Below are 25,030 nucleotides of genomic sequence, written 5' to 3'. Positions count from 1 at the left end.
AGCATATTGTACAATTATCCTAAACAAACTTCCAAACCAATCCTTTGAATGTCTGGCAGCAATTTAAAAATGATATGAAAGGACTTAATTCCTTCCACTGTGTAGCGGGCCCCTTGGGAAGGCACCTGAGCATTCTATATTGGCCCCTCTTGTCCTTTTGGCCAAAAATGACCCTCTTCTCGTAGTCCAGGTGCCCACAGCTGTTCCTTGACCTTTCAGCTCATGCCGAGGCTGAAACACCATGGTGGCTAGTACCATGGATCTCTCTCCTGCCCAGTGGGGTGAGCTGGGCCCTCTCTGGAGAAGAAACATGGGTTCCCCGAAATATGAGATCAGTGCCTGGGCCTCGCCAGTAGGTGAGGGGTTCCTAAGGCAGGTGCTGGGCGTGGAGCCCATGGGGGCATAGGCTACCAAGGAGACAGAACTAAACCTCACATCACCCTGCTTGGCTCTGGAGGATGGCTGGTTAGCCAGAGACGGGTAAGATTCCTCAGGGAAGGAAAAACCTACGACAGGCACAGTCGCAGAGGGGCCATCAGGAGAGAACTTGCAGGTCAACAGAGGTGGGGCACAGACCCTTACCACCACCATTCCTGCAACGTGGCAGGCACCTGAACCTTCTCCCCTTCTGAGGGAGGTCTCCTGCTTCCGTGGCTGCTTTGCTTCCCATGCACAGCTCAAACTGGGACCCAGGTAACAGACAGAGACTTGGCTAACAGAATTGCCCTCTCACTGCAACAAGACTTGTTTGAGAGGTCTTGTACCTATGATGTGGGCAAGTGGGTTTTTAATATCCAAGTCCAGCCTAGTAGCAGAAATGCTCAGGCCCTTCTCAAGAAGGCAAATAATCATTTCCACTAATACACACATGGTAAATAAATACACAGCTAATGGAAATAAATGAATATTCTAGAAAAACTGATTGTACTGTACAAAAAGCTGTTCCTAAAGTGTTAACAAAAATTCTTATTGGCAGAGCAGCTCATGGTAAAATTGCATAACATGTAATGAACCTAAAGCAGTCATAGTTTAGTGCAAATAATTAAAAAGTAAAACCTATCAAGACTACATTATAAAATTTCCAAAAGCTTCCTATTATTTAAATTAAAAAAGGGGGTGACAGTGGAAGAATATCATGTAAGGAAAAATATCCTGTGAGTAAATTACATCTAAAAAATTTGTACTTTAGATTGGTTGCGGGCACATCCCCAGTAGGGGGTGTGCAAGAGGCAACTGGTCGATGTTTCTCTCTCATCGACATTTCTAGCTCTCTCTCTCCCCCTTCCTCTCTGTAAAAAATCAATAAAATATATATTTTTTTAAATTGTACGAAATGCTAACACCATAAAAATACACACATGGTGTCAAAACAAGCCAGAGGAAAATCATTTGGGGGGGAAAAAATGAAAAAGGATCCCAAGTCAAATTTATAGAAAATATCCCTTTATTAACTTTTGGTTGAGAATATGTTTGTATATTTTCAGAAAACAACTCCAAGACCATCTGGATTCCTGTATCAGAGAGGAATAGACATGCTCCGGCCATGAAGACAGAAGAGAAAGAATTCAGAGATAGAAGACGTTGACTCACCATTCCAGCAGACAGAAGCTGCGTATTGCTGAAGGATGCTTAGGACCAAACCAGAGATGGTCGGACCTGCATCATCACCATTTGTCCACCAACCTGAAATATCATGGCTGACATGTACACATAAGAAACTTTTTGACATTAAAATTGGGACTCAAAAGAACTGTTGGCCCAGAAAGGAACACACTATAGACTGATTCATTTGCCTCTCAGCATAACCATTATGTCTTGTCTCAGTTTCGGTTCTTACATGGGTATTTCTTGGATCACATGATCTCACACATCTAGAGAAAATGATGAACAAAAACAGACCCAGAGAAAGAGAAACAGCGATCAGACTTTCAAACCTCAGAGGGAAAGTACGGGAGGGTGGGGGAAAGGGGAAGAGATCAACCAAAAAACTTGTGTGCATGCATATGGGCCTAGCCAGTGACCATGGACAACAGGGGGGTGGGAGTATATATGGGGAGGAGTTTGGGATGGAAATGGGGGATGAGGACAATTATGTGATACCATAATCAATAAAAAAAATTTTTTTAAAGAAATAATGAACTATTGATATACACTTCAACATACATGTCAAAATAATTGTGACAAAAGAAGTCAGCTCTGCCAAAAAAGTATATTCTTTAAAAAATTCCAAAAAAAGAATATTCAATATTATTCATTAATATAAATTTTTAGAAAATACAAATGATCTATAATGAGAGAAAACAGATCACTGATTTAGCAAAGCCTAGGTGAGATTACAAAGGGCCGACAATAGAAAACTTTTATGGGTGAGAGATATGCTTACTTTCAATTGTGAGGGTGGTACACATTAGATCATAAGTTATCAAACTATACACTTTTAAGTATGTGCAATTTACCACATGTCATTTATACCTCCAGAGAGTTGTTTTTAAAAAGTTAAACAAGGTGAGACATTTTATATAAGGACATGGGTAGTGCCATTTGGCCTAAAAATCCAGTGAATAACACTGTTGACCCTAGGGAAGGGATATTCCATAACAACCCCCAAAAGACAGATGCAAAGTAGCAGGTACTCTAGTTCAGGTAGGAGAAAAAAAAGTGAATAAAAGCTAAACAAAATAAAAACAACAACATCTATTTGATAAAGAAGAAGCTATCTCTGGGTGTGAGCTATAGACTGAACAAAGATGGTCAGAGTGGAAATGAAAAGGAAGAGAAGGAAAAAAGGAAGAATTTTATGATTAAAAAAAATAGAAATTTGGGAAAAGAATATTACTGCTCTCCTCTCTTCTGTAAAGTTAACTGTGTGAGGCTAGGGGTTCTGAAGGACAAAGAAGCATCCAGAGGACCAGTGAGGCTGAGCCTTCAAGTCAGAGCATGGGCCACCATGCTGCAGCAGATTCACAAAGTCCAGTCTCGGAAAATAAAGCCTAGAATGAGATAATGCCATAGTGCAGGCTCGCAGAGAAAAATTCCACTAAATAAACTATTTTTACAAGATTCAAACCCAAACTAATTCCAATTTCATCACTAATTTTAAAATGTGAAAAAATTCTCATACACAGAAAATAAGACTTTTAGAAACAAGAATAACAACAATACACACAACAACTAAAATAAGACTTTCTTTGAAAACTATATAGAACACTAACATAGACAATAAGACTTTCTTTTTTTCTTTTTTTGAATGTCAGGCTACAAACCATTCTTAGTGCCCACTGTTCTGATCACTGAGCGTAGAAATAGCCACTTCCTCTGTGCCCTGGCATCACAGGTGCAGCACGGCAGCTGCGTCTGTGGTGCCGCAGGTCCAGCACCCGCAGGGCAAGACTTTCTTTTAACACCAAAAAAAAAAAAAAAAAAAAAAAGGGCTAAAATGGTTTTAAATATTTAAAAATGTCAGAAGCATGGAAATTCCATTTATTAATATAGCAAGATGATCTCCAGTTCCTTGTAATCAACTCTATTTCATAAATATTAATACATGGTCTGGCACAAGTATTTGCCTGTAACAATCTATATTTAGAATGAAGATCTGTGTTGTGAAAGGACATCAGAAATGCAGTATCTAGCTCTAGTCGGTTTGCCTCAGTGGATAGAGTGTTAGCCTGCAGACCGAAGAGAACAGGTTCAATTCCCACCAAGGGCACATGCCCAGGTTGTGGGTTCGATCCCCAGTGAGAAGCATGCAGGAAGCAGCCAATCAATGATTCTCTCTCATCATTGATGTTTCTATCTCTCTCTCTCCATTTCCCTTTCCCTCTGAAATCAATAAAAGAAATATATTTCAAAAAAAGAAATGCAGCCCTAACCGGTTTGACTCAGTGGATAGAGCATCTATCTGCCTTTGAACTCAAGGGTTCCAGGTTCGATTCTGGCACATTCCCAATAGGTGGTGTGCAGAAGGCAGCTGATTGATGTTTCTCTCTCCTCAGTGTATCTAACTCTCTCTCCCTCTCCCTTCCTTTCTGTAAAAAGATCAATTTAAAAAAAGAGAAAAGAATGCAATATCTAAAGCTTTACATGCAAGAAGAATTAAGTTTTTATTGCCCTTATCAATAAGGCTAATCTTATGAACCAAGAAATCAACCCCAAATTCTAATTCTATAATCACTCCCTCAAAATCCACCCACCTTATATTATCCCAACTGCATGGACAAAGCATTTGTGCCACCCAGCACATACAACCTGTATACCTGTTTGGAAGGTAGGATTTGCTCCAGGGTACATGTTGGAGGAGTAGGCAGGAGCTGCTGCTGCATAGCTCATGGGGAAACCAGCTGGAGAAAAACACAGAATACTCTGATGTTATCACTTGAAGGAGTAACATGATTTTACAACCAGAGTGGCCCACAGACAGAGTCATTCTTACCTTCTTCATCAGAACTCCAGACCAACTTAGGCAGCCCAACAATACTATGTAACCTGAGCATTTTGTTTCTAGTTGTCTCCTTTCCTCAGAATTGTGATGTGTCAAATTCCTAATCATGTATTTCAAACCTATGAGTAAATGTTTACAACTTTTTCCCTGGCTGGTGTGGCTCAGCTAGTAGAGTGTCATTCTGTATACCAAAGTGATGCCAGGTCAGAGCAAATATCAAGATTCTGGGTTCCACATCCCTATTTGGGGTGCATGTGGGAGGCAACAGATTGATGTCTCTCTCTCTCTCCCCCGGCTTGCCCTTTCTCTCTCTTGAAAAATCAATAAAAAAGGTATTTTAAAAAAATACAACTTTTGTCAAAGAAAAAACTAAACAAAAACTAAGTTAGAATACAAAATAATACATATAGATATATACTAGTAAGAGAACTACCAATACTTAGGCAGTTTTAGCCTAGATTCTAATTCCATAATTTAAGAGCGATAAAAGCATTGTGTACTGAAGGGGCTCTAACTGTGACCATAGACCCATGGAACTGGCAAAAAGCCAATCTCACAATATACTTGGAAGCAACCTTGCATTTATTAATACTAACAAGGAATTCCTACCTAATAAGAGTAATATGCAAATTAAAATTCATTCCGCTACACCTACCAGCCATGCCCACCAGCCAATCAGAGTGAGTATGCAAATAAACCCAACCAAGATGGCTACAGCTACAGAGAGCATGAGGGAGGTTTCTGTTTCCAAGGCAACAGAGGAAGCCAAGCTTTCCGCCTGCCCTTGCTGGCCTAGGCCTCCACTCAAGGATACAAAGTTTTCAATTATAGAAGGTAAACAAATCCAAACAGAAATGGTGGCAGCCATGGAGCTGGAAAGAACGGGAAGCTAGGGTTGCCCCCAGCAAAGGAAGAAGGAAAGCTTTCAGCACACCCTGGCCTGCCCAGGCCTCCACTTAAGGATACAAAGTTTCAATTATAGAAGATAAATTCCAACAGAAGTGCCTGCCAGCCACAGAGTAATCTGGAGGCTTGGCTCCAGTTTCAATTGTAGAAGCTAAATAAATTCCAGACACCAAGGCCTCCTCTTGGGTCACTAGGGGGCGTGGCTGGCCTGCAAACCACCACAGGCCCCTCGCTCAAGCTGCCCCACACCCGAAGGGTGTCCCCACCCTGGACTGGGACATCCTTCCGGGCAAACCAGCCAGCCCCCACCTATGCACCAGGACTATATCCTATCTAATAAAAGAGTAATATGCAGATTGATCATCATTCCAAAACACAATATGGCTGCCCCCATGTGGACACAAGATGCCCAGCAGGGAAGGGCAGTTGGGAGGCATCAGGTGTGCAAGGGAGGGCAGTTGGAGGCGATCAATCCTGCAGGGGAGGGCAGTTAGGAGTGACCAGGACAGCAGATAAGGGAAGTTGGGGGCAAACAGGCTGGCAGGAGCACTTAGGCATCAATCAGGCTGGCAGTAGAGTGGTTAGGGGGTAATCAGGCTGGCAGGCAGAAGCGGTTACGGGCAATCAGTAAGGCAGGCAGATGAGCAGTTGGGAGCCAACAGTCCTGGATTGTGAGAGTGATGTCCCTCAAGGGTTCCCAGATTGGAGAGGGTACAGGCTGGACTGAGGGACACACTCCCACTCCATGCATGAATTTCGTGCACCAGACATCTAGTCCTTTATAAAACTAAAGATTCACCAACAGTGCACAAGGGTTTCTTTTTCTCCACAACCACATCAACACTTTTTTTTTAAATTAAATTATTATTTGTGTACATATCTTACCATTTCCCTCCCCCCTCCCAATCATACTCTCTCTCCCCAGAGTTTTGTGTCCATTTGTTGTACTTATATGCATGTATACAAGTCCTTCGGTTGATCTCTTATCTCCCCCAGATCTCCCTGCCCTCCAAGCTGTAATTTGAGTCTGCTTGTTGCTTTACTGTCTCTATATCTATCTTTTGGTTCGTCAGTTTATAAAGTTCTTTATTATCCATAAATGAGTGAGGTCATGTGGTATTTCTCTTTCATTGAATGGCTTATTTCACTCAGCAAGATGTTCTCCAATTCCATCCAGGTTGCTGCAAATGATGATAATTCCTTCTTTTTTATGGCAGCATAGTATTCCATTGTGTAGATGTACCATGGTCTTTTGATCCAATCCTATGCTGACGGGCACCTAGGATGTTTCCAAATCCTAGTATTGTAGATTGTGCTGCTATGGACATAGGGGTGCATATATCCTTTCTGATTGGTGTTTCTAGTTTATTGGGATATAATCCTAGGAGTGGGATTACTGGGTTAAATGGGAGTTCCATTTTCAGTTTTTTGAGGAAACTCCATACTGTTCTCCACAGTGGTTGCACCAGTGCATTCCCATCAGCAGTGCACGAGGGTTCCTTTTTCTCCGCAACCTTGCCAACACTTGTCGTTTGTTGATTTGTTGATGTTGGCCATTCTGACAGGTGTGAGATCGTACCGCATTGTTGTTTTGATTTGCATCTCTCGGATAATTAGTGACTTTGAGCATGTTTTCATGTGCCTTTTGGCCTTCCTTCTGTCTTCTTTTGAAAATATTCTGTTTAGGTCCATTGCCCATTTTTTAATTGGATCATTCATCTTCCTTTTATTTAGTTTTTAAAAATATATATTTTATTGATATTTCAGAGAGGAGGAAGGGAGAGAGATAGAGAGCTAGAAACGTCGATGAGAGAGAAACATCGACCAGTTACCTCTTGCACATTCCCAACTGGGATGTGCCTGCAACCAATGTACATGCCCTTGCCCAAAATTAAACCTGGGACCTTTCAGTCTGCAGACTGACACTCTACCACTGAGCCAAACCTGCTTCGGCACTGCCTTTTATTTAGTTGTATAAGCTGTCTGTAGATGTTGGAGATTAAACCTTTCTTAGTGATAACATTTGCAAATATGTTCTCCCATACAGTGGGTTTTCTTGTTGTTTTGTTGAAAGTTTCTTTTGCTGTGCAAAAGCTTTTTATTTTGATGTAGTCCCATTTGTTTATTTTCTCTTTAGCTTCCATTGCCCTAGGAGCAGTATCAGTGAAGAAGTTCTTTTGGCATATGTCTGAGATTTTTCTGCCTGTGGATGACTCTAGTATTTTTATGGTTTCCCGTCTTATGTTTAAGTCCTGTATCCATTTTGAGTTTATTTTTGTGTATGGTATAAGTTGGTGATCTACTTTCATTCTTTTGTGTGTATCTGTCCAATTTTCCCAACACCATTTACAGAAGTGACTGTCTTGACTCCATTCTATATTCCTGCCTCCTTTGTCAAATATTAATTGAGCATAGTGATTTGAGTTGATATCTGGGTTCTCGATTCTATTCCATTGATCTATAGGTCAGTTCTTGTGCCAGTACCAGGCTATTTTGAGAACAGTGGCTTTGTAATACAGCTTGAAATCTGGTATTGACATCCCTCCTACTTTACTCTTCTTTCTCAGGATTGCTGTGGCTTCCGGGGTCTTTTGTTGTTCCAGATGAATTTTTGGAGAGTTCTTTTGGAGAGGTCTGTAAAGTATGTCATTGGTATTTTAATGGGGAGTGCATTGAACCTGTAAATTGCTTTGGGAAGAATGGACATTTTGATGATGTTGATTCTACCAATCCATGAACATGGTATGTTCTTCCATCTGTTTACATCTTCCTCTATCTCTTTTTTCAGTGTCGTGTAGTTTTCCGCATGTAGGTCTTTTACCTCCTTAGTTAAGTTTATTCCTAGGTATCTTAATTTTTTTGGTGTGATGGTAAATGGGATTGCCCTTTTACTCTCTGTTTTTGTAAGTTCACCATTGGTGTATAGAAATGCTGTAGATTTCTTGGCATTAATTTTGTATCCTGCTACATCGCCAAATTCATTTTTAAGACAATTAGTTTTTAATGGAGTCTTTTGGGTTTTTTATGTACAATATCATGTCATCTGAAAATAAGGATAATTTTACTTCTTCCTTTCCAATTTGGATGCCTTTTATTTCCTCCTCTTGTCTAATTGCAATGGCTAGTACTTCCAATATTATGTCAAACAGGAGTGGTGAGATTGGGCATCCCTGTCTTGTTCTTAGAGGGAATGGTTTTTGTTTTTGCCCATTGAGTATGATGTTGGCTGTGGGTTTATCATATATAGCTTTTATTATGTTGAGGTATGATCCTTGTACTCCCACAATGTTGAGAGTTTTTATGAGAAATGGGTATTGGATTTTATCAAATACTTTTTCTGCATCAATTGATATGACTATATGATTTTTTATCTTTCAATTTGTTTAAGTGATGTATTATATCACATTTATTGATTTGCGGATATTATACCATCCTTGCATTCCTGGAATAAATCCTGCTTGTTCATGATGTATGATCTTTCTGATGTGCTGCTGGAGCACATTTGCTAAAATTTTGTTGAGGATTTTGGCATTTATGTTCATGAGGGATATTGGCCTGGAATTCTATTCCATTGTGTTATTTATCTGGTTTTGGTATTAGGGTGATGCTGGCTTCATAGAACGAGTTTGGAAGTGTTCCTTCCTCTTGAATTTTTTGGAATAGTTTGAGGAGTATTGGTTTTAGTTCTTCCTTGAATATTTGGTAAAACTCTCCTGTGAAGCCATCGGGCCCTGGGCTTTTGTTTGCTGGAAGTTTTTTGATGACTGTATCAATTTCTTCCCAAGTCTCTTGTCTATTGAGATTTTTAGATTCTTCCTGATTGAGTTTTGGGATCTTGTATTTTTCTAGGAATATGTCCATTTCCTCCAGGTTGTTCAGTTTGTTGGAATAGAGTTGTTCATAGTATTTTGTAACAATCATTTGTATTTCCGTGGGGTCTGTTGTTATTTTACCTCATTTGTTTCTGATTTTATTTATTTCAGTCCTCTCTCTTTGTTTCTTGATTAGCCTAGCTAGAGGTTCATCAATCTTATTTATCCTTTCAAAGAACCAGCTCTTGTTTTTGTTGATCTTATGTATTGTTTCTTTGGTCTCTATGTCATTTATCTCCGCTCTGATTTTTATTATTTCCTTCCTTCTGCTTACAATGGGCTTTTCTTGTTGCTCTTTTTCTAACTCTTTGAGTTGTAGAGTTAGATAATTTGTTACCATTTTTCTTGTTTTTTTGCAATAGGCTTGTAGAGATATAAACTTCACTCTGAAAACTGCTTTTGCTGTGTCCCATAGATTTTGGGTTGTTGTGATTTTATTGTCATTTGTTTCCAGGATGTTTTTAATTTCTTCCTTGATTTCTCTGGTAACCCAGTCATTGTTTAATAGCATGCTGTTTAGTCTCCATGTGTTTGATTTCTTTGGATTATTTTTATTGTAGTTAATTTCCAGCTTTATGCCACTATGATCTGAGAAAATGCTTGATATGATTTCTATCTTCTTGAATTTGAAGAGACTTTGCCTATGTCCCAACATGTGGTCTATCTTTGAATATGACCCATGTGCACTTGAGAAGAATGTATATTCTGTGGCTTTGGGGTGGAATGTTCTGAAGATGGCAATTAATTCCATCTGGTTTAGTGAGTCATTTAGGATTGAGATTTCTTTGCTGATTTTTTTGTTTAGATGATTTGTCCAAAGGTGACAGTGGGGTATTAAAATCTCCTACTATGATTGTGTTGCTATTAATCTCTCCCTTAATGTCCTCCTGCAGTTTTTTTTTTTGTTTGTTTGTTTTTTTTTATGTATTTGGGTGCTCCTGTATTGGGTGCATATATATTTACCAGGGTTATTTCTTGTTGGATTGCTCCCTTTAGTATTATGAAGTGGCCTTCATTATCTCTTGTTATGCCCTTCACTCTGAGATCTAATTTGTCAGATATAAGTATTGCTATCCCAGGTTTTTTTTCATTTCCATTCACCCAGAAAACCTTTTTGCATCTCTTCACCCTCAGTCAGTGTGCATCTTTTTTTCTGAAGTGGGTTTCTTGTAGACAACAGATATATGGGTCTTGTTTTCTTATCCAATCTGTTACCCTATGTCTTTTGATTGGAGCATTTAATCCATTTACATTTAAAGATATTAGTCATAGGTACTTATTTGATGCCATTTTTATTCTATACCCATGTGTTCCTTCTTCCCTTCTTATTTCTTTATTTTTACAGTAGACCCTTTAGCATTACTGGTTTGGTGGAGATAAATTCCTTTTTTTTTGTCTGTGAAGCTCCTGATTACACTTTCAATTTTGATTGATAGCCTTGCTGGGTAAAGTATTCTTGGATTCAGACCCGTCCTTTGCATGATGTGTATTTCATCCCATTCCCTTCTGGCCTGATGAGTTTCTCTTGAGAAATCAGTTGCTAGCCTGATGGGGGTTCCTTTATATGTAACTTTCTGTCTCTCTTTGGCTGCATTTAAGATTCTTACTTTGTCGTTGGTGTTTGCAATTTAATTATAATGTGCCGTGGTGTCAGTCTTCTGAGATTCATTTTGCTTGTGACTCTGCGAGCATCTTGGATTTTTGTGGGTTTTTTCTTCTCTATCTCAGGAAAGTTTTCTGTCATTATTTCTTGAAATATGTTTTCCATGTCTTCCTCAGTTTCCTTTTCTCTGGAACCCCTATTATTCCAATATTGTTTGGTATTGTCCCAAAGTTCCCTTAGGCTCTCCTCCTGCTTTTTAAATTTTTTTTTCCCCAGAAGCTGCTCTAATTGGGTATTTTTTTCCATCTTGTCTTCTATCTCACTGATGCGGTCCTCTGCTTCTTATAGTCTACTCTTGGTGCTTTGTATTTAGTTCTTCATAGTAGCAATGTCATTTTTCATTTCCTCTTGGTTCACCTTCATTTCCTCTTGGTTCTTCTTCAATTCCTCTTGGTTCTTCTTCAGTTCCTCTTGGTTCTTCTTAATTTCCTCTTGGTTCTTATTCATATCGTCAAATTTCTCTTCCATTCTTTTTAGCTATCCTATGATCATTACTCTGAATTCTTGCTTGGTAGGTTGCTTGCCTCTAACTAGTTTACTTCCTTTTCTGGTGATGCCTGCTTTTCTTTCATGTGCAGGCTATTTCTTTGTCTCCCCATGGTCTCTCTTTTTAGGATGTCTGGTTATGTGGTATTTCTTCTCCTGCGTTGATTTAAAGGCACAAAATACAACACTACCAGGTACAACACAAAAGGCTCTGAACAGGTATGTATTTGCGATATTAATAGCCTCTAATAAAGGTGACCACTAGAGAAAGGCAAATTAGGGGATATGAGAGAAAAAAGAAAGGTAAAGAGATAGAAAAAGAAGAAAAAATTAATGTTGAAATGAAGTTGGCAAACAGGAAAGAGAGAGAGAGGGGGAGGGGGAGAGACAAGAATGAACACAGGCATAAAGAATGAAAATGGAGGGCTCTGCGCCTTGCCGCCACAGCCCACCGCCTCCCAATCGGCTCCCTCCGCAGCCCCGCAGCATGGCCCCCAAGTGCCCGGCCCCGCCAGTGAGAAGATTTTGAAAGTAGAACAGAAATATAACAAACTCCGCCAACCATTTTTTCCGAAGAGGTCAGAATTGATCCCCAAAATTCCAAATTTTTGGGTAACAACATTTGTCAACCATCCACAAGTGTCTGCACTGCTTGGGGAAGAGGATGAAGAGGTGCTGCATTATTTGACAAGAGTTGAAGTGACAGAATTTGAAGATATTAAATCAGGTTACAGAATAGATTTTTATTTTGATGAAAATCCTTACTTCGAAAATAAAGTTCTCTCCAAAGAGTTTCATCTGAATGGGAGTGGTGATCTATCTTCAAAGTCCACTGAAATCAAATAGAAATCTGGAAAGGATTGATGAAACGTTCAAGTCAAACACAGAATAAAGCCAGCAGGAAGAGACAGCATGAGGAACCAGAGAGCTTCTTCACCTGGTTTACTGACCATTCTGATGCAGGTGCAGATGAGTTAGGAGAAGTCATCAAAGATGACATTTGGCCAAATCCATTACAGTACTACTTGGTTCCTGACATGGATGATGAAGAAGGAGAGGGAGAAGAAGATCATGATGGTGATGAAGAGGAAGTGTTGGAAGATACTGATGAAGAAGGGGCTGAGCATGAAGGTGAAGAAGATGAAGATGATGATGAAGGGGAAGTAGGAGAGGAAGATGAAGGAGAAGATGACTAATGAACACTGATGGATAACAACCTTTTTTAATTTTCTCCAGTCCCTGGGAGCAAGTTGCAGTCTTTTTTTTTTCCTTTTTCTCTTCTCCAACACCCCCTCCCTCCCCCCCCGCTTGTGCTCAGTCACCCTGTTTTTGAGGTCTCTTTTTCTCTCCTTTACACCATGGTTCTCACCTTATTTGGGGGGAAGTACCTTGAGCAGCATACAGTGGGAAAAGAATCTTTGCCCCTTTCTGTTCCAAATTCATTTTTATCCATTCCTGTCTCAAGAAAAACTTAATGGAATCACCACCACCGTGCTCTGTGGGAAAAAAGAAAAGCCTTCTGCTCCCTTAGCTCTGCTGGGAGCTGGAGGTTGCTAGGCCCCTGTGTAGTAGTGCATAGAATTCTAGCTTTTCCCCCTCCTTTCTCTGTATATTGGGCTCAGAGATTACACTGTGTCTCTATGTGAATATGAACAGTTAGCATTTACCAACATGTATCTGTCTACTTTCTCTTGTTTCAAAAAAGAAAAAAAACTTAAAAAAAAAAAAGGGGGGGGGGTTATAGAAGGTGAGCAAAGGGTGGGTTTGAGATGTCTGGGTGGGTTAAGTGGGCATTTTGACAACATGGCTTCTCCTTTGGCATGTTTAATTGTGATGTTTAACAGACATCCTTGCAGTCCAAGATGACACTTTTAAAATAAAATTCTCTCCTAATGATGACTTAGCCCTGCCACTCGATGGGAGAATCAGCAGAACTTGTAGGATCTTTTTCGGAATTGACATTTCTCTATTGTAATTTTGTTCCTGTTTATTTTTAAATTTTGTTTCACTGGAAAGAAAAGATGCTCAGTCTTAAACGTTAAAAGTGTACAAGTTGCTTTGTTACAATAAAACTAAATGTGTACACAAAGGATTTGATGCTTTTCTCTCAGAACAGATTTCAAGCTTGACTTGTATAACATATTGTCAGACTTTGTCAACTAAACTTCATATTTTTTGATACGCACTTTGCAGGATGATCTCAGGGCTATGTGGACTGAGTAAAGGGGTTTGAATCAATATATTAATGTCTCCACAGCTGGAAAACATCAGTTTCTGTCAGTGTCTGAAAATTTTCAAATATTTGGAATACCAGATTGCTCAAACTTAGTTCTGAGTATGTTGTACTTTTAATTTTGTATATCAAGTTGGCATTTTAAAAATAGGTCTATATTTACCTGGGTTATAATAACAGTGCCTGCCACCACCACCAGACAGACCTGGTGTTCTAATGCCGAGTTACACACGGGGCTATTGCTGGCATGTCTTCATTGGCACTATAAAGGTGGCCCAGAAGACAGGCTTGCAGAGTAAGAAGTCCGTATTGGTAGTTAAGAAACTCAGGTTAGGAGTACTTTTGTCTCTTAAGTACCAGCTATTTAGCTTATTGTTCTCAAATGAGACCAGTCTGTGAATCTGGGTGACATGATGGACTCTGCTCTGCTAGATGCCATTCTGCATAGAACAACAGTTTGAAAAGCTACCTAATGCCTAAGCTTTTTAATGCTGTAAAATATAGTAGCTGAAATTAAATGCCAGTTATTTTTTTCAGAGACGAATTAATGGGCAGCCTGGTCAAATTCAAAGCTATTTGATGTATAAAACTTTAAAAGTGGAACTATTCCATCAATAGGCAAAGTGTAATAAAACCTATCTAGATGGATAGTATGTAATTTCTGCACAGGTCTCTGTTTAGTGAATTCATCACTGTATACTGGTCAGGAATCTTGCTCCAATAAAGATTTTTTGACTGAGAATGGAAATATTAAATAAGTACCTATCAATAACAAACTTATATGTAAATGGCTTAAATGCTCTAATCAAAGGGCGTAGAGTAGGTGAAAGGATAAGAAAACATGACCCACCCGAAACCAGTTTGGCTCAGTGGATAGAGCATTGGCCTGCGGACTGATAGGTAGGTCCCAGGTTCGATTCCAGTCAAGGGCATGTACCTTGGTTGCAGGCACATCCCCAGTAGGGGGTGTGTAAGAGGCAGCTGATCAATGATTTTTCTCTCATCGATGTTTCTAACTCTCTTCTCTCTGTAAAAAATCAATAAAATATATTAAAAAAAAAAAAAAAGAAAACATGACCCAGATATATGCTATCTTCAAGAGACCTATCTTAGAACAAAGAACTCATACAGATTGAAAGTGAAGAGCTGGCCGAAACCGGTTTGGCTCAGTGGATAGAGCGTCGGTCCCAGGTTCGATTCCGGTCAAGGGCATGTACATTGGTTGTGGGCACATCCCCAGTGGGGGGTGTACAGGAGGCAGCTGGTCGATGATTCTCTCTCATTGGCGTTTCTAACTCTCTATCCTTTTCCCTTCCTCTCTGAAAAAAAAAAATCAATAAAATATATTAAAAAAAAAAAAAGTGAAGGGCTGGAAAAAAAATTTCCAGGCAAATGGAAATGAAAAAAAAAAATGAAGAAAAAATAGCTGGGGTAGCAATATTCATATCTGACAAAAAAAGACTTCAAAGTGAAGGCCATAACAACAAATATTGAAAGCCACTTCAAACTATTAAAAGAGATCGATACAATAAGAGATATAACTCTGGTAAATATATTCACCCAACACAGGAGGATCCAAATATATAAAAAAAACTTTTGGAGGGTAGCAAAGGAGATATGCACAGCAATTCAATCACTGCAAGGGACTTTAATATCCTACTGATATCATTGGATAGATCTTCTAAATTAAAAAAAAATCAACATGGTACAGCAATCCCAAATGACACACTAGAACAGATGGGATTAATTGATATTTTCATAACGTTTTACTCAAAAGCTATAGAATACACATTCTCCTCAAGTGCACATGGAACATTTTCAAAGACTGACCACATGTTAAGACACAAACTAAGTAAAAGTTCAAGATGATTGAAATGATATAAAGTATCTTCTCAGATCATAATGGTATAAAATTAGAAATCAACAACTACACTAGAAACAATAAAAACCAATCAAACACATGGAGGCTAAATAACATGCTATTAAACAATAAATGGGTTACCAAAGAGATCAAAGGGAAAAAAAATTTTAAATCCTGAAAACAAATGAAAATGAACAAACAACAAACCAAAATCTATGGGAAACAGTGAAAGCAGTCCTGAAGAGAAGTTCATAGCACTACCACAAAAAAAAAAAAAATAAATAAAAAATAAAAAAATAAGGAAACCACAGCTGGTGTGGATTAGTGGCTGAGCATTGACCTATGAACTAGGAGGTCACAGTTCAATTCCTGGTCAGGGCACACGCCCAGATTGCAGGCTCAATTACCATTGCGGGGGAGGGGGGAGCATGCAGGAGGCAACTGGACAATGATTCTCTCACATCATTGAAGTTTCTGTCTCTGTCGGTATCTCTCCCTTGCTCTTACCTAAGAAATAAAATAAAATAAAAAATTTTAAAATAAGAAAAAGGACTAATAAACTATCTAACACTCCAACTTAAAGAATTAGAAACAGAAAGACAAGAAAAGCTCAGTGTACATAGAAGGAAGGAAATAACAAAGATCAGAGCAGAAATAAATGACATAGAAATAAAATAAATAGATACAAAAGATCGGTAAAACCAAGAGCTGGTTCTTTGAAAAGGTAAACAAGATAGATGAACTTCTAGCCAAACTCCTCAAGAAACAAAGAGAGAGGACCCAGATAAAATCAGAAATGAAAAAGGTGAAGTAACAACTGAAGCCATAGAAATACAAAGGATCATAAAAAATATATATATACACACACACACACACACACACACACACACACCACTCTGTTCCAACAAACTGGACAACTTGGAGGAAATGGATATATTCCTAGAAAGATATGATCTTACAAAATTCAATCAGGAAGAATTAATAAACCTGAATAGGATTCTATGATCCAAGGGGGTAGGGGTGGGGGTGGGGAAGAGAATGACGAAATGACAGCCGAATAGGCAGAAGTATACTGAACCTTATCTTGGAGCAAATAGAAAGAGCATCTATAACAAATAACATTTATCTGGAATTGATGAAATAGACATAGCTGGTGAGACAATGTGCAGCTGGGAAGGGCAGAGGACACCTGGAGAATGGTAGAATCAGGGATCTGGGTTGGAGAGACCAGTGGGCCAAGAATATATGAAGGAACATGCACAGCACCAAGTCAGCATCCCTTGAGGACAGGTTTAACATCTGACTGTGGAAGGGAGGTCCACAGGGCTGCTGGCAGCAGGGGATTCTAGATCTAAGTCCATAGCCACAACAGGCTGAGCCCAGAAAGGTAGCCTGAAGAGCTGCTTGAACCTAAAGGTGGCTGGGAGAAACTCGCAAACACACGGTTGTTTTTGCCTGTGTTGTCTTTAGTTTTATTCACTAATCCCAATTTATAAGATCTTTCAAATACAAACATCAGTGGCTGCAGTGAAAGTGGAGGTGCTGATTTGTGGAGTCTAGGAAGAGATTGTGGAGAGCAGGTTGGGGAGAAGTGACCAGGAGTCCAGCACTGAGATAATCCTGACTCTCCAAATTTGAGTGGTTATTTTTCTCTGAGTGAAGAGAAAATTACAACTTTCTAAATGAAGATCCAGCCCCTCCCAGCAGCATCAGGACAGCTAGTGCATTCACATCCAGCCTTGAACTTTAAAAAGGAAACGAAGACTCTGAAGAGCCCTTGGGGAACTGGGTTAAAAGGGGCATTCAGTCACGGAAAGCAATACACCACCTAAAGCACAGTCAGAAATAGACACTAGGGAGATTAAGATTGACAGCAGGCAGAGAGGCAAAACAGACAGATTGATCCTGTCTGTTTACAATCAAGGCTGTGGAGACAGACACAAAGAAAGGAGTGGTGGATCGCTACCTACTTAACAGGAAACTAAGAAGTAGAAGAAAGAACAGAAAAGTGGGGTCTTAAACCAGTCCTTAAAGGGCAATAAAACTTGGCTGAAGCAAACGGCACTTCACTTTTTTATACCTTGTATTTAAAATTTTTTTCGTTATTTTCTTTTGTATTTTTGTTTATATTTTATTTTTTGTATTATTATTCTTCATTTATTTAATTACTGGAGGTCCAGTGCACAAAATTTATGCATGGGGGAAGAAGTGTTCCTCAGCCCAGCCTGCAACCTCTCCAATCTGGGACCCTTTGAGGGATGTCCGACTGCCCAGTTAGGCCCAAGCCAGGTAGGATCGGGCCTAAATGGGCAGTTGGACATCCCTCTCACAATCCAGGACTGCTGGCTCCCAACTGCTCGACTTCCTTATTGCCCCTAACTGCTTCTGCCTACCAGCCAGATCACCCCTTAACCACCCCCTGCAAGCCTGATTGATGCCTAACTGCTCCCTGCCAGCCTAACTGCCCTCCCCTACAGGCCTGGTCACCCCCAATTTCCTCCCTCTGCCAGCCTGGTTCCCCCTAACTGCCCTCCCCTGCAGGCCTGGTCCCTACCAACTGCCCACCCCTGCTGGCCATCTTGTGGCAGCCATCTTGTATCCACATGGGGGCAGCCATCTTGTGTGTTGGAGTGATGGTCAATCTGCATGTTAGTCTTTTATTAAATAGGACAGAGGCCAGGTGTACAGATGGGGCTGGCTAGTTTGCCCTGAAGGGTGTCCCAGATTAGGGTTGTGGTTCCCTTGGGGTGTGGAGCAGCCTGGGCGAGGGGCCTGTGGTGGTTTGCAGTCTGGCCATGCACCACCCCTCCACCCCTCAGTGACGCAAGGGAAGTCCCTGGTATCTCAGATTTATCTATCTTCTATAATTGAAACTTTGTAGCCTTGAGTGGAGACCAAGGCAGGTCAGGGTTTTAGGAGCTTGGTTTCCTCCATTGCAAGGGACAACTCAAGCCTCCTGCTCTCTCCATCCCCATGGCTGCTGCCATTTTTGTTGGGATTTATTTATCTTCTATAATTGAAACATTGTAGCCTTGAGTGGAGGCCTGGGCTGGCCAGGGTGTGCAGAAATCATATATATGCTGTCTACAAGAGACCTACCTCAGAAAAAAGGACTCATACGGACTGAAAGTGAAGGGATGAAAACACATCTTTCAGGCAACTAGAAATGAAAAAACAAAAACAAAAACAAAAACAAAACTGGGGCAGCAGTACTTATTTCTGACAAAATAGATCTCAAAGTAAAGGTCATAACAAAAGATAAAGAAGGCCACTTCATAATAATAAACGGATGATACAACAAGAGGATAAAACCCTGATAAACATATATACACCCAATGAAGGAGCACCAAAATAAATAAAAAATCTCCTGGAAGATATCAAGGGAGAAATCGACAACAATACAATCATAGTAGGAGACAATAATACCCCAGTGACATTAATGGATAAAACAACTAGACAAAAAATCAGCAAAAAAACAGCAATTCTAAATGAATCACTAGATCAGATGGACTTAATTGACATTTCAGAGCATTTCATCCCAAAGCCATGGAATACACATTCTTTTCAAGTGCACATGGGACATTTTCAAAAATAGACCACATATTGGGTCACAAACAAAGTCTCCACAAATTCAAAAAGACTGAATTCATATCAAGCATTTTCTCAGACCACAATGGCATATTAGAAATAAACCATAATAAAAACACTTCAAAAAAATTCAAACACTTGGAAGCTGAATAGCATGCTATTAAACAAATTGATTGGGTTAACAATGAGATAAAATTAGAAATTAAAAAATTCCTGGAGACTAATGACAATAAAAACACAACATTACAAATACTATGGGACACAACGAAAGCAGTCCTGAGAGAAAAATTTATAGCTCTACAGGCCTACCTAAAAAAAGGTTACTAAATAATCTAATTCAACAACTCAGAGAATTAGAAAGAGAGCAACAACAAAAGTCCACAGTGAGCAGAAGGAAGGAAATAATACAGATTAGAGCAGAAATAAATGACAGAGAGACCAAACCAAACCAAACCGAACAAAACAAAAAGATCAATAAAACGAAGAGCTGGTTCTTTGAAAGGATAAACAAGATTGATGAACCTCTAGCCAGGTTCACCAAAAAGCAAAGAGAGAGGACCCAAATAAACAAAATTAGAAATGAAAGAGGTGAGATAACAACAGACTCCACAGAAATACAAAGGATTATTAAAAAGTACTATGAACAACTCTATTCTTTTTTAAAATATATATATATTTTATTGATTTTGTACAGATAGGAAGGGAGAGAGATAGAGAGTTAGAAACATCGATGAGAGAGAGTCATCGATCAGCTGCCTCTTGCACACCTCCTACTGGGGATATGCCCACAATCAAGGTACATGCCCTTGACCGGAATCGAACCCAGGACCCTTCAGTCCCCAAGCCGACGCTCTATCCATTGAGCCAAACCGGTTTTGGCATGAACAACTCTATTCTAACAAACTAGACAAATTGGAGGAAATGGAAACATTCCTAGAAAAATACAACCTTCCAAATTTACTAAAAAAAATACTAAAAATTTCAATAGGCAGGCAACTATGGATGAAATGGGAGCAGTCATCAAAAAGCTTCCAGCAAACAAATGCCCATGGTCAGATGGCTTTACAGGGGAGATTTACTAAACATTCAAGGAAGAACTAAAGCCTATCCTCCTCAGACTATTCCAAAAATTCAAGAGGAAGGAACACTTCCAAGCTCCTTCTATGAAGCCAGCATCACCCTAATACCAAACCAGATAAAGACAACACAATGAGAATTACAGACCAATATACCTCATGAACATAGATGCCAAAATCCTCAACAAAATTCTAGCAAATCGGATCCAGCAGTACATCAGAAAGATCATATACCATGAACAAGTAGGATTTATCCTGGGGATACAAGTATGGTACAATATTTGCAATTCAATAAACATGATACATCCCATAAACAAATTGAGAGGTAAAAATCCCAGTCATATCTATTGATACAGAAAAAGCATTTCACACAATCCAACACCCTTACTTGATAAAAACTCTTAGCAAGGTAGGAATAGAAGGATCATACCTCAACATAATAAAAGCCATATATGAGAAACCCACAGCCAACATCATACTCAATGGGCAAAAACTAAAACCATTTCCTCTAAGAATAGGAACAAGACAGGGATGCCCACTCTCACCACTCCTGTTCAACATAGTGCTAGAAGTACCAGTCAGAGCAATCAGACAAGAAGAAACAAAAGGCATCCAAATTGGAAAAGAAGTAAAACTGTCCTTATTTGCAGATGCCATGATACTGTACATAGAAAACACTAAAGACTCCATCAAACAATTACTAGACTTAATAAATGAATTTGGCAGAGTAGCAGGATACAAAATAAATGCCAAGAAATCTATGGCATTTCTATACACCAATAATGAACTTACAGAAAAAAGAGAGTATAAAAGCAATTTCATTTACACAAAAAAATTAAGATACCTAGGAATAAACTTACTTTAATTAAGGATTTAAAAGACCTATACATGGAAAACTACACAACTCTGGAAAAAGAGATAGACGAAGACATAATCAGTTGGAAGAATATATCATGTTCATGGATTGGCAGAATCAACATCATCAAAATGTCCATACTACACAAAGCAATATATAAATTCATTGTACTTCCCATTAAAATACTAACAGCATATTTCACAGATCTAAAAAGAATTCTCCAAAAATTCATCTGGAATTAAAAAAAGACCCCGAATAGCTACAGCAATCCTGATAAAGAAAAACAAAGTAGGAGGGATCTCAATACTAGATATCAAGCTATATTACAAAGCTACTGTTCTTAAAACTTTCTGGTATTGGCACAAGAACAGACATATAGGTCAATGGAATAGAACAGAGAATCCAGAAATTGATCCAATTCGCTATACTCAATTAATATTTGACAAAAGAGGCATGAACATACAATGGAGTCAAGACAGTCTCTTCAATAAATAGTGTTGGGAAAATTGGACAGATACATGCAAAAAAATGAAACTAGATCACCAACTTACACCACACACAAAATCGATCAAGGACTTAAACATAAGAAGGGAAACCATAAAAATACTAGAGGAATCTATAGGGAGAAAAATCTCTGACATATGCCGAAAGAACTTTTTCACTGATACTGCTTCTAGGGCAATAGAAGCTAAAGAGGAAATAAACAAATGGGACTACATCAAAATAAAAAGCTTTTGCACAGCAAATGAAACCATCAATAAAACAAGAAAGCCCACAACAAGAGAGAACATATTAACCAATGATATCAATGATAAGGGTTTAATCTCCAACATTTACAGGGAACTCATCCAGCTCAACAAAAAGAAGATAAACAACCCAATCAAAAAATGGGCAACTGGTGTAAAAGACATTTTTCAAAAGAAGACAGAAGGAAGGCCAGCAGACATATGAAAACCTGCTCAAAGTCTCTAACCATCAGAGAGATGCAAATCAAAACAACAATGTGGTACCATCTCACCCCTGTCAGAATGGCTATTATCCACAAGTGCTGGCGAGGATGCGGAAAAAAAGGAACCCTCGTGCACTGCTTGTGGGAATGCAGACTGGTGCAACCACTGTGAAGAACAGTATGAAGTTTCTTCAAAAAACTAAAAATGGAACTCCCATTTGACCCAGTGATCCCACTCATAGGAATATTTCCCAAGAAAGTAGAAACATCAATCAAAAAGGATATATGCATTCCTATGTTCATAGCAGCACAATTCACCATAGCCTAAGTGCCCATCAGTAGATGAGTGGATTAAAATCTGTGGTACAACTACACAATGGAATACTATGCTGTGGCAAAAAAGAAGGAGCTCTTACCGTTTACAACAACATGGATGGAGATGGAGAACATTATGCTTAGTGAAATAAGTCAGACAGAGAAAGATAAATATCACATGATCTCACTCATTTGTGGAATACAATGAACAACATAAACTGATGTGGGGGGGGGGGGGATATATTCTCCAGAGACAGAGAAATGCCAATCAGAACGTATAACCTCAGGGAAGAAATTGTGAGGCAACCAGAAACTCAATAATGCCTGAGAACTCCTTTCTAGTCATACTAGCAATCATCAGTTGTACAGTAATATTACCTGGGGCAAATGGGGAAGTATTTTAGAATTATGCTCCTGACACTTCACAGGTAAGACCCCTTACATGGGCTGATCCCCCACATAATGTAGTCACCAATAATACCAAACACCTTGGTCATCCAGGAGGACCATGAGGGGGCAAGAAAGTATAATTACACAGGGTTCTCCATCCAGCTTCCCTTTTGTATGACACAAAATCAAAATACTGCCCCTTTGTGTGTAAAATTAAAGAAAGGTGTCTGGCTTGTGTGGACAGCAAATAAAGGGTGTCACTACTATCACTACTAGCCTCTTGGAGAGGTCCAGAAATATAACTAAGACATGGTCCATAGAAAAATAAATGGACAGCCAGTATGAAATGGAATTGCCATGGCCAAGAATATCCTTACATGATATTATTCTACAATGTCATTAAAAATTTTTCTGGATTTGTGTTACCCCAATTACTTATAATAGTACTGTGAACCCTTGGGGATCAATTAAAAAATCATCTTTTGGTGCTTGGAGACAAAGGTAACACATCTCTTAATATTCTAAAATTACAACAGCATAATATACAATTATCCCAAGCAAACTTACAAATTAACTCTTTGAATGTCTGGCAGCAATTTAAAAAGTATACAAAAGGATTTAATCCCTTCCATTGTGTAGAGGGCCTCCTGGGAAGGCACAAGATCATTCTATATTGGCCTCTCTGCTCTTTTGGCCAAGAGGGATCCCCTTCTTACAATCCAATTGCCCACAACTGATGCCTGAGCTTTCTGTTCATGTCGAGGTTGAAGCCTCATGATGACTGGCACCATGGATCTCTCTCTCACCCAGTGGGGCGAGCTGGGCCCTCTCTGGAGAAGAAACGGGTTCCCCAAGATATGTGATCAGTGCTGGGGCCCCACCATCAGGCGAGGGGATCCTAAGGCAGGAGCTGGACGTGGAGGCGACGGAGGCATAGGATACCAAGGAGAAAGAACTGAACCTCATATCACCACATTTGGCCCCAGAGGATGGCTGGTTAGCCAGTGACGAGTAAAATTCCTCAGAGAAGGAACAACCTAAGCCAGGCACAGTCGAAGAGGGACTGTCAGGAGAGAACTTGGGGGTCAACAGAGGTGGGGCAAAGACCCTCACCCCCAAAACTTTGCAGGGGCCTGAAACCTCACCCCTGCTGAGGGAGTCTCCTGCCCCCATGGCTGCTTAACTTCCCATGCCCAGCTCAATCAGGACCCAGGTAAAAGACAGAGACTTGGCTGACAGTAGCTACCCTTGCACTACAAGACTTGTTTGAGTTGTCTTGTAAACATGGTGTGGGGAAGTGGGATTTTGATATCTAAATCCAGCCTACTATCAGGAATGCTCAGGGCCTACTCAGGACTGAACTCATACCAAGAAAGCATCTTCTCAGATCACAAGAGCATGAAACTAGAAATAAACTACAATATAAATACTCAAAGACAGTCAAACACATGAAGATTAAAGAGCATGTTATTAAACAACTAGAGTCCCAGTGCACAAAATTCGTGCATGGGTCGGGGGGGTGTCTCTCAGCCCAGCCTGCACCCTCTCCAATCTGGGACTCCTCAAGAAATGTCTGACTGCCCGTTGTGGAATCGGGCCTAAATAGGCAGTCGGACATCAAGCTCACAATCCAGGACTGCTGGCTCCCAACTACCTGCCTGATTGCCTCTAACCACTTCTGCCTGCCAGTCAGATCAGCCCCTAACCTCTCTCCTGCCAGCCTGATCAATGCCTAACTGCTCCCCCGCAGCCTGATTGCCCCTAACTGCCCTCCTCTGCAGGCCTGGTCCCCCCCAACTACCCTCCCCTGCAGGCTTGGTGCCCCCTGCTACTGCCCTCTCCTGCAGGCCTGATTGCCCCCAACTGCCTTTCCTTGTAGGCTGGTCCCTTCCAACTGCCCTCCCCTCCTGGCCTGATCACCCACAACTGCCCTGCCCTACTGGTCATCTTGTGGTGGCCATATTGTGTCCACATGAGGACAGCCATCTTTGACCACATGAAGGTGTCTATCTTGTGTGTTGGAGTGATGGTCAATTTGCATATTACCTCTTTATTATATAGGACTAGAGGCCCAGTGCACAAATTCATGCACAGGTGGGGTCCCTCAGACTGGCTAGCAATCACAGCCTATCAAGGGGCTGGCCAGCTGGGGGGAGGAATTGTCAGAGGTTGGCTGGCCAGCCATGGGGGGGGAGGAGGAACAGGAGTTTAACAATGAGATTCAGAAAAAAAATTTAAAAACTAACTGGAAACAAAAGGAAATGAACACACAATAAACCGCAGTCTATGGGACACAGTGAAAGCAGTCCTGAGAGGGAAGTTCATAGCTTAAAGGCCTATCTCAGTAAGCTAAAAAAATCTCACTTAAATCATATAACTCTACACCTAAAAGAA

At 40.0% G+C, this 25,030-nt stretch overlaps 2 protein-coding genes across 14 annotated transcripts in view; one reads left to right on the top strand and one right to left on the bottom strand.

Moving 5' to 3' along the window:
• The window catches only part of FAM168B (family with sequence similarity 168 member B), a 132,604-nt gene that overhangs the window by 65,280 nt on the left and 42,294 nt on the right, over window positions 1–25,030 (bottom strand). For 6 of the 13 annotated variants that reach the window (XM_084879593.1, XM_084879598.1, XM_084879596.1 and 3 more), the window contains 2 exons: window positions 4,257–4,340; window positions 1,591–1,683 (listed from right to left, as the gene is read on the bottom strand). The exons of 2 other annotated variants lie outside the window; for them this stretch is intronic. In XM_084879593.1, coding sequence (XP_084735719.1) covers window positions 1,591–1,683; window positions 4,257–4,340 — 177 coding nt within the window. Of the gene's footprint in view, window positions 1–1,590; window positions 1,684–4,256; window positions 4,341–14,538; window positions 14,629–25,030 lie in introns of all 13 variants that reach the window. 5 more of the 13 variants (XM_084879587.1, XM_084879588.1, XM_084879595.1 and 2 more) reach the window with 3 other exon arrangements.
• LOC311618608 (protein SET-like) lies at window positions 11,710–12,645 on the top strand (the record flags this gene model as incomplete). The annotated part of the gene is given in 3 exon segments (XM_084876189.1): window positions 11,710–11,718; window positions 11,816–12,209; window positions 12,212–12,645. Coding segments are annotated over 3 exon segments (756 nt in total). The 3' UTR covers window positions 12,565–12,645.

The sequence above is a fragment of the Pipistrellus hanaki genome (genome assembly GCF_964339955.1).
Source record: "Pipistrellus hanaki genome assembly, chromosome: 3".
Taxonomy (NCBI): domain Eukaryota; kingdom Metazoa; phylum Chordata; class Mammalia; order Chiroptera; family Vespertilionidae; genus Pipistrellus; species Pipistrellus hanaki.
This window is presented reverse-complemented; position numbering and strand designations above follow the sequence as displayed.